The following is a 10,377-nucleotide window of genomic DNA, read 5'->3' on the forward strand; positions in this document are numbered from 1 at the left end:
TGCGTTACGTTATGTTATGTCATGTTATATTATGTCATGTTATATTATGTTATATTACGTTATGTTATGTTATATTATATTATATGTAAAGTATTGTGAAAAATAAATCAGTTGTTTTTATTCTGTATTCTTATTTCTCTGCTTTTCTATTCTGATTTTGATTTGTACATTTTTTTACTTCATCTGCCATTAAAGGGGTTGCTTGCTCCAGACTGCTGTTTGATTATATAAAGCTGATGGACCAAACACTCTGCAACACAGAATTCTCATAGTAAAAATGTTTATTTCAATAACATTATATATTTTATATGTTCTCCTTTTTGACATACCCAATAACACAATAATGTTCCATTTCTTTCATGATTTTCAGTAAATGGCAAACAGCACTTTCTTGTAGATGCAAACTGACTTGCTTCTTTAGAAACTCGCTGGATGAATACTCCACTATCTCAGCCCACCAAGGAAAGAAAACATTCAGCAGATATTTGGAGATCTGACTTAAGAATCTGCTATGTAAATTTCTAATATAGTTGTCAATGAAATAATCAGATAAATTTGCATTATGATCAGTAATTAAATCAGATAAATTAGCATCATGATCAGTAATTAAATCAGATAAATTAGCATCATGATCAGTAATTAAATGATCAGATAAATTAGCATCATGATCAGTAATTAAATGATCAGATAAATTAGCATCATGATCAGTAATTAAATGATCAGATAAATTAGCATCATGATCAGTAATTAAATCAGATAAATTAGCATCATGATCAGTAATTAAATCAGATAAATTAGCATCATGATCAGTAATTAAATGATCAGATAAATTAGCATCATGATCAGTAATTAAATGATCAGATAAATTAGCATCATGATCAGTAATTAAATGATCAGATAAATTAGCATCATGATCAGTAATTAAATGATCAGATAAATTAGCATCATGATCAGTAATATAAAGTTTAGAAATTTCATTCATACATTTACAAAACTTTTCTCGCCCATGCTTTTTAAAACCATCCATTGTATTTTCAGAGTTTAATTTGAATCTAAATAATTCTTGTACAATTGAATGCAATTTTTGTATGTTTTTTGTATTTTGTAACTGAGATTTAAATGTTGAAAGATTATAAGATGGCTTATGTTTATTGTTGATTAAAAGAAATGTCAGATTTTGTACTTGTGGAATAATTATTTCATAAACTGGTTGTAGTAATTCCTTCTCGATGATTATCTTATCTGCAGTTATTTTGTTAGAACTATTCATTGTATTTTCTTGGGTTATTGTATTTTTACCTCTCGGTGTTTGAAAATGAAAAGTACATTTTTTAAATGGCTTATCAGGCAAATAATTTACATAAGGGCCATCTATACCATAGGGTTTATAAAAGCCAATAATCATTCTCATCCCATGCTTTTCATAGAGCTGTTTTGCTAAAGCGATTAATTGATTCATGCAAGACTGACATTCAGGCCTTTTTAAGCATGGGCTGTTATATGAAAATATCATGACTTCTTTATAAGGACAATCCTTTCTGTTAAGAATTTGATTTAGTTTGTCAATGATCCAGTCCTCGCTGTGTTTTTGGGGTTTTTTTTTATTTGATATCCGTTTACAATCATCTGTGTCAACTGAGCCATCTTTTTTAATTAAAATGAAAAAAGCAAATTGATCTGATTTATCTAAATCTATATTGAGTATGTTTAAATATTTATTAAAAAGTTGATTGTAAGATGATTTTATATAAACAGGACTTTTTGTAGGCTCAAATCCTTTGATTATGAATTCTGCTGATCTCATTTTATTGCTCAACTTCTTGAAGTCCTCAATCTTCAATATCGCAGTTCTTGAAAACAAAAGAAGATCAGAAATTAATATTTTATTGCAACCTTTCTGCAGTGCATGCTTCATATTTCTTCTAAACAGGGTAAAGTCTTCATCTTTGTTGCTGATCTGCTCTTTTAGATATAAGAGAGCTGTCACCAGGTCTAAAGGGTTCATGTTGAAACTTTAAAGGGCTCCTATTTTGCTCTTTTTCAAGATGTAAGTGTTTGGTGTCTCCAGAATGTGTCTGTAAAGTTTCAGCTCAAAATACCCATCAGATCATTTATTATACCCTGCTGAAATAGCTGTAGCTGTAGCTGTTTTTGTGCCTTTACATGCAAATAAGCTGGATCTCCCCGCGCACTTTTTGGGCATGTTTGCTTCAGAATACCCAGTGTCAGATGTCAGATAAACACAGAGAGCCGGTCATAATTACCAAAGTTAAGACTAAACCAGGAAGTTTCCCAATGGATATTCATTATGATTGTTTATTCTGCCTTTCTGCCATGATGCACAAGCCACACACAAATGCCTTAAAGTTCACTGTGTGCTATTAATAAGCACACATACACACCAATTTAACATATTGCACTGTTTATATATATATATACTTGTGGCAAATGTGAAAGGATACATACTAGGCTGACCTAATCTGCTCCTTCGTCATCAACTACATGGTGCAGGGGATTGAGCAATTAAACTGTTGAGGAACAGCAACCCCTGTTGTTTTACACTAGCAATGGGTAGAATGTTTTAAGGATGACGAACATCCAAAAACATCACAACAAGACAAAAAACTTCTAGATTAGAGCCCATGATCTTTAGCTCATTCATGTGCTGGGCCGCTCAGTGTTTCTGAAAGTGTTCCTTATGTTTCAGTCAAGCTTCTTAACAGACTGCAGTGTTGCTAAACATCTTATTCAGAAGCTACAGCTCATTTAGGAGCATTAATGAGGTTATATACACGGATGAATGTCATACTTAGCTGCTTAAACTTTGACTTAGCCGTTTCAAGAGAGATGACCCCTACCTGTGCTAATGCTTCCAACTGCATCTTTCATACATAATTAGCATATTTTGTGGCTTGTTCATGATGGCATTTAAGTGTGTGGAAGCTTGGAAGGGTGTCGTGGACAAAATGCCACCTCTAACAAGATGCCGCCCTGGGAACCGCCCATATTGCCCTTAAAGATCTAGGTGTAAAGTCTGCAGCTCATAGCGCTAAAGCATTAAGGGCGTGTCTGAATTCACTTTTGCTATTGTAAGGATGGATAATTGCGCTCTGCGCCTGGCGCATGCTCTAACAGGGTTATTCTCTTCATGAGTTCTGGGTGTGTTTTGAGCATAATGTGTATTAAACCAATCAGAGTCTTGTCTCTCATTCCCTGTACAAGTCAGTTGCGTCGCCCCATGGTGCATTTGCTATTTACATGGTGACTTTGTAAGTGTAGAAACTGAACGCTTCACTAGCGATAAAACGGTTAAACAGAGCATCTGCAGCGCGAGGATAAAGGACGAGCCTCCTCCATTCAGCCTCTTTACTTTACTTTCACTCTTTACTCCTTTACTTTGGTGGAGTGAGGAAACGCTGGAAACTCACTCCACTGAACACATCCATTAGCCTACTTAATTACGTTTGTTAAGCGCAAAGATTTGTGTGAAAACTATTTCTAAATTCAGTTGTAATCTCCAGCAGAGGACTAAATGAACAATAATAATGAAGTGCACTACCACTGATAATAACACTAAACAAATGTAAATTGTCCTGAATCATTTGGCTGCAGTACAGTCGGATTTCACCCTGAGCTGAAGAAGACATGGGAGCAGTATTTTGACAGTATTGTTTTATTTTTTGAATACTTTTATATCTTGTTCTCTATTTGAGTGCAATTAGAGTAAACACGTAACAACAAACTTCTGATCTGTAAGATAATAGTTAGCTTTAGCCACATTTGCTGTGGAACTAGCATGTTTACTCTCTGTCTAAACCGCTTCCAAAAGTTGATTTGCACTTTAAAGTATATATTAGTACCTAAACAGTAAAACAGTGTGACTTATTACAGTATGGGTTTATTATAGAGACCCTTTAGGTGCAAATGTATGTCTTTTGAAGAGGTGACAGCTCTCTTCTTTTAGAGAGTATAGAAGACTTTAATAATGTAAGCCAACAGTATTCATTTCCCACATTCACAAAAACATTTAATTTCAAAAGCATGACTATATTAAAAATATACCATAATAACAGAATTGACAATATTGTGTGAACTGTGTCTCTAAGAGCAGACACAGCCTGAAGACTTGAACAAACTCACCGTTCAGAGTCGTCCAGTAAAACAGAATGTGGGTTCGGCATCTACAAGCAGAAACAATAAAGGAAGAAACCATTACTATGACATGTTAAAACCCAAATTAATTAGATCCAAACGAATACAATCAGAGTAGAATAACTCACCTTTATGTCAGTCCAGGTCAGTACCCGGAGCAGGAGATGCCCAGGTACTCCGACTGATGTCTTCTTCGTCTTCCTCTTCATCATTCTGCTGATGTAGAGTCTTATCTTCTGTCTCTGCATACTGTAGAGTATAACAGACTTCACTTGCGGGGTCTCCTGCTCCGGGGACATTTTATTCATAATTAGTTTTTCCTTTAAACAGTTGATGATGTGTATGTTAAACAGTTGACTGTACTAAGGCCTTTTATAGTCTCTACTGAGAGGGCTTGGCCTAAAACCAGTTTAGCCACATGAAGGGACAATGGTAGAAAAAAATGCTAACTATTTCTGTGTAATGGAAACACCGTCGCTGAGCACCACACCTTACAGGTAATGCCACAGTTATGACTTTCTGTTCTTGTTTTTCTTCCATTTACTAACTATGAGCTGTGTATTGCTTTCGGTTCAGTTGAAGCTTTCTTCGTGTTCTGGATTGTGTCCACACACCAAGATATGAACAGCAATGTACAAACAGCACTATATGACACAATATACAGCACAATATACTGCTCGAACACAATATACTAAAACAATATATTTTACTCTATCTTTACTCTAAATGTCACTCAAAGTGAAGTGGTATTTTGATCAGAGAATTACAAAATGATTAGAGAAATAAAACTAGATTTCTTGTTAAAATCTAAACGACATAATATCTACACAAATGATGAAGATGAAGGTCGTAGGCAAGCAAAGACACCTCAGCAGTGTTTCTTGTGTGCATGAGTGTCTTTTCAGTTCGAGTAGAAATTAAAACAGCAGTTAATACACCTAACAACAACACCACCAATAACACAACAGTGTAAATACAAAACACACTGTAAAAGTATTATCTCTCAGATGTTTCCCTTTAGATCTTCAAACGTCTGTCTGTCTAGTGTCCAGTAGCTTCCTCTGTGTGGAGTGGTGTTGGGTTTTTATCTCTTTATGATGCCTCTATTATACAACTTAAAGAGTGTATTAATGACAAACAAAAACAACTGAAACATTAAATGTGCTGAACACAAAAGAAGATATTCTGAAGAATGCTGGAAAAAGCAGCCACTGACATCCAATAAACACTGTAAAACATCCAGAAATCAGCATTTCACCTTATTAAGTGATTCATGTTTTGATTGATTGATTGATTGATTGATTTTTTCCTGTTTATTTCTGCTTTTGAATTATATTTTGGGAAATTTATATTTTTTCAACAAGTTTTAAACTTGAAAGCAGCCGTCTGTCCATTAGCCATTAGAGTGTTTGAGCTGCTGGAGATAATGTCAGCATAGACTAAGAGGATTATAGATGTGGAGTTTTAGATGAACAGTGACAGGAGCGACATAGACTGACAGAAGACTGAAGCACACACTCACACTGAAGCACACCTGACCAGCACTCACAACACAGCTAGTCCCACAGCCGTCTGTAGCTCCGCCCTCTTCTGAAAAGAGCACAATCTCATTTGCATTTAAAGCGACAGTCACCAAAACAGCACAGTTAGGATCAAAGCCTGAAAGGGTCAGTTTCAGCTGGAGAACATTATCTGTGGAGTATTCTCAGCAGAGAGAGAGAGAGAGAGAGAGAGCGAGAGAGAGAGAGAGAGAGAGAGAGAGAGAGAGCATACGCACACACTGACGGGAATAATATGGATCCTTACAGGTTCTGACATGTGGGAAATGTGTTGCGCTTGCACTTTTACCGGAGTAAATATTTGCCTGTCTCTGGTCAACGTTCATGCTGCCTCCAGCTCTTCAAACAGCAGCACGGCTGACCAGATGAATCCAGCACAACACACCATAATAATTCATACACACAAGCTCAGAGCATACATCTATCATTACTAGTGTCCTTACTGTAAAGATTTATATATATATATATGCACTATGACATGCAGAGCACAAGGACATCCTTACTTCACATTAACATTACAGTGTTATTGAAGGGTCAGTTCACACAAACATTCAATTCTGGTTCTAAAACCAACTTTCTTCTGTTGATCACAAAAGAAGATATTTTGAAGAATGTTGGAAACCTGTAACCATTGACTTTCATAGTAATTTGTTAGTCCTGTCTGAAAGTCAATGATTACAGGTTTTCAGCTTTCTTCAAAATATAAAAAACTAAAATAAACTTTTAAAGGTTTGGAACCGCTTGAGATCAAGTAAACAGTGAGTACATTATCATTTTGGGGTGAACTGTCCCTTTAATCTGATGAAGCAATGAAAACTCATTCATTCATTTTCCTTCGGCTTAGGCCCCTTCAATAATCAGGGGTTGCCACAGTGGAATGAACCACCAACTATTCCAACATTTGTTTTACACAGTGGATGCTCTTCCAGCTGCAACCCAGTACTGAGAAACACCCATACACACTCATTCATACACACACACTTATACACTACGGCCAGTTTAGTTCATCAGTTTCCCTATAGCGCATGTGTTTGGACTGTGCACTGTAAAACATGGCAGTGATTTCAATGGTAAAATCAGTACATTTACTACAGTTGATGGTCAACAGTGTGTTTCCTTAATATATACAGCGAATAACCGTAAATTGATTTTCCCAGAATTCCCTGCACATCACTTTTATGCTCTTTGTTGACATCACTCTGGATCTTTTTACTTGTTTCCCCATCAGTGATGTACATTAGAGATTTATGTCAGATCTAATGTTGATAAACTCTGTTTATTTGATGACTTATGTGTGTTACCATACTGGTGTTTAGAGCTGTGTGAATGACACTGAGCAGCTTCTATACACTGATACAATCTTCTGCTTGTGGGAAAAGTAGTTTGAGATGAGCTTTGGTTCATTATGTGACGTTCTCATCACCACCTGCAGATGGCTGTGATAATGTGTCTACCTGTGTAATAAAAGAGGTGTAGATGTTGGTCATTCAAAACACAGACATATTACCTCTCTAAAATTAATGAAATTCAGAGGTTTACTGTAAAAAAAGAAATTACTTGTATGGTTTGTACCATATTTTTAATGGTGAGACACTACAACCACAGCTGCTGTTTATTTACTGTAAATTTCACGGATTTATATTTTACAGTGTGGGGGAAACCGGAGCACCTGAAGAAAAAACCAATGAAATGTAATGAAAATCATTAGTGTATATGAAATAAAAGCATTTTAATGCACTGCATTAAATATTTCAGGCTTGTAAAACATTTACCTGTTCATAAAGTACCCAAGTGTGTATGAGATTTTGAGACACCTTAAAGGGGCAGTTCACACAAAATTACAATCTAAAAAAATTAAATGAAAATAATTTACGTGCCCACTTACTTTAATCCACTTGTTCCAAACCTGTTTGAGTGTTCATCTTCTGTTGAGCACAAGGGAATATATACTGAACATGCTTGAATAAAACACCATTGACTCCTAGTGCGCTATACGCTGTACTTTTTGTTCCTACAATGTTAGTCAATGACTGTTTTCCCCCAACATTATTCAAAAAACAGAAACTCATAAAAGTTTACAGCCTCTTGAATGTGGAGTAAACAGAGAGGAGATGTTTATTTTAGGGTGAACTGCCCCTTTATATCTTGCTATATTATTTCTTTAATGATATCTATGATATAAGTCCACAATGCACCGTTTATTTGCAGAACACAGGGCACATGAGCCTGAATTTAGCCAGACATCAGTGCATTTAGAGCTGAATTTGATGCAAGTGTGTGTTAGCTTCAGCTTTGTCAGCTCATTAAAGTGAATTCTGCATCAGTCAGAGGTCTGATCGTGTTGATGTACAGCAGATATTGCTGAATAATCAGAACAGAATGAGAGCATCATCAACATAATGATAAGAGAAGCCATTGCTGCAACCCAATTCACATACTATCCATCCTAAATAGAATTTAAAAGCAGAATTAGAGTGTCCCAAATCGTAGTATGTTGAAAACAGTGTGCCAAAGGCTCCCGGATGGATCAGTATTTCCGATAAAAACGTTAAGTGTAGAATATGATACTCTAACTGCTGATGTTGACCACAGTGCACAACACAGTGGATGATAAGTGTAAATAACATGATGGATGGCTTCAGTAAAGATGACTGTTGATCAATATCTGGCCCACTGGAACATGTTTAAATGACATTTTCTGTGTTATATTTCATCTGCAACAACAATACTGAGCTTATATAAAGACGTGTTTGGACATTAACATCTGACTGCAGAATTATCCAAACACCGGAGGAGATTTCTCTGCATGACAGACTGGTGAATGGCAGATTAACCTGCTGCTGCTGCTGCTTCTCCAATAAGGTACAGGCCTGTAGCTAGAGGGGGTTCGGGTGGTTCGGAAGACCCACCCCTCACTGACAAAGGTCCAGAATTTGTTTCATACATGAGCTAATTTGTCTTCATTTTACAGCTATTCCATAATAAATAGTTAAAATAACCCACTGAAGAAGGCTTTGAGACCAAGAGGAATCCTGTGTTGCTGTTTCAGGAAAGGTGATTGTGCTGGCCAGTTTATTATTTGCCTAATACATGACAATAGGCTAGCTTTAATTAAAATCTTTTTTTTCTAATGATATTTATTGTAATACATTTGAATTAAAAATATTAGTTCTTATATTTCTTTATTCTAAATGTTTAGGAAATGTTTTGACACATCAGAAAGTGTGGATGGTTCTGATGACCACCCAACAAGCTAAATCAGCAAACAATAGTGCTAGAAATGTCACTAAAATGCAGTGTTTTAACATGATTGAATAGAAAATAAGGCGAATAACTGCTAAAGGGTCCACTTTTTAAGGAAAACAGAACCACCGCTTTTACCAGGCTGCCTACGGGCCTGAGGTAGGAGATTAAATATGACAGAAATGTGGATGCTCTGTAAAAATACATGGCTGAGAAAACATGAAAAAACAAGCAAACTTGATGCAGTAAGAGCTTTGAGTTGTCTCAACAACTGTTTTTATTTTACTCTGTAACAATATTGTGTTCAGCTAACATCATTTAGTTTATTCAGGCAATGTTGATTATTGTATTGTACTAACAAAGATATTCTTGTCACATCAACTGAAGAACAGTTTCTGCTATTGACTCAACTCATTTTTTCTGTTCACTGGATGATTTTTAAGTCAGTAGTACTAGTCAGCACATCATCCTGTTTAATTATTTTACTTTAAAATGACAAGCACAAACTTACTACTTCACTCCTTCATTTACGTTCCTTCGGCTTAGTCACTTTATTCATCAGGGGTCGCCACAGCGGAATGAACCGCCAATTTATTCAGCATATGTTTTACACAGCGGATGCCCTTCCACCTGCAACCCAGTACTGGGAAACACCCATTCACATTCAGACACCTGTACCGCATGTCTTTGGACTGTGGGGGAAACCGGAGCACCTGGAGGAAACCCACCTGAACACAGGGATGCCAACTGACCCAGCCAGGTCTCGAACCAGCAACCTTCTTGCTGCAGGCGACTGTGCTACCAGCTCATGCATATGCGAATTATTTAAACATCAATGTTCCTGTTCCACATAAAAATGTTTGTCCAGAAAACATGTAGACATAACATTTAGCCAATATTGTAGACGTATCATATATTTTTATGTAGATCAATAGTTATTCACAACTCTTAGTATATATGACAGAAAAAGTAGAGCGTGCAGCGTTACAGTGTGCCTGACAGAGCTCATAATAACTGAACAACACAGCCATCTGTTAATGAGGAAGTCGTGTGTCCTAAAGCCTGCACACTCTTCTGTTACACACTCAAAAGGAGATATTTATCCTTCACACAAAAAAACGACACACTTGTAGGGCGTAGTGTGTGAAATGAGACGCAGCACGTGTTTCTGAATGACTGCTCCTATAGATGAAGAACAGAAGCGGCCCCAGAACCGAGCCCTGATGCTCTCCAGAGGTCAGTGATGAGATTCGAACACTTGTGTAACTAACACAGCTGTCCTCATTGTTCTGAATGGTTCCTATGAGCTGTACGCCACTCTTAGCGCTGAGGTGAAATCGGGTTTCCTCTGGCTGGAGGTGGATTGGCTTATGTTGAAACTGTCCAATCATGCTGTCAGTCATCAGTGTGCGCCAGAAGAACA

The 10,377-nt window shown here is 36.6% G+C and overlaps 1 protein-coding gene across 1 annotated transcript; it reads right to left on the reverse strand.

Annotated features, from left to right (window-relative positions):
• Positions 1–263: 263 nt before the first annotated feature.
• On the reverse strand, positions 264–4,506 carry LOC130246669 (uncharacterized). The gene is made up of 3 exons (XM_056479764.1): positions 4,281–4,506; positions 4,141–4,181; positions 264–1,850 (listed from the first exon to the last, which is right to left on the reverse strand). Exons 1-3 carry the CDS (start codon positions 4,458–4,460, stop codon positions 305–307), a joined length of 1,767 nt encoding a protein of 588 aa, XP_056335739.1. The 5' UTR covers positions 4,461–4,506; the 3' UTR covers positions 264–304.
• Positions 4,507–10,377: the final 5,871 nt, after the last annotated feature.

The sequence above is a fragment of the Danio aesculapii genome, chromosome 19, assembly GCF_903798145.1.
Source record: "Danio aesculapii chromosome 19, fDanAes4.1, whole genome shotgun sequence".
Lineage (NCBI taxonomy): Eukaryota > Metazoa > Chordata > Actinopteri > Cypriniformes > Danionidae > Danio > Danio aesculapii.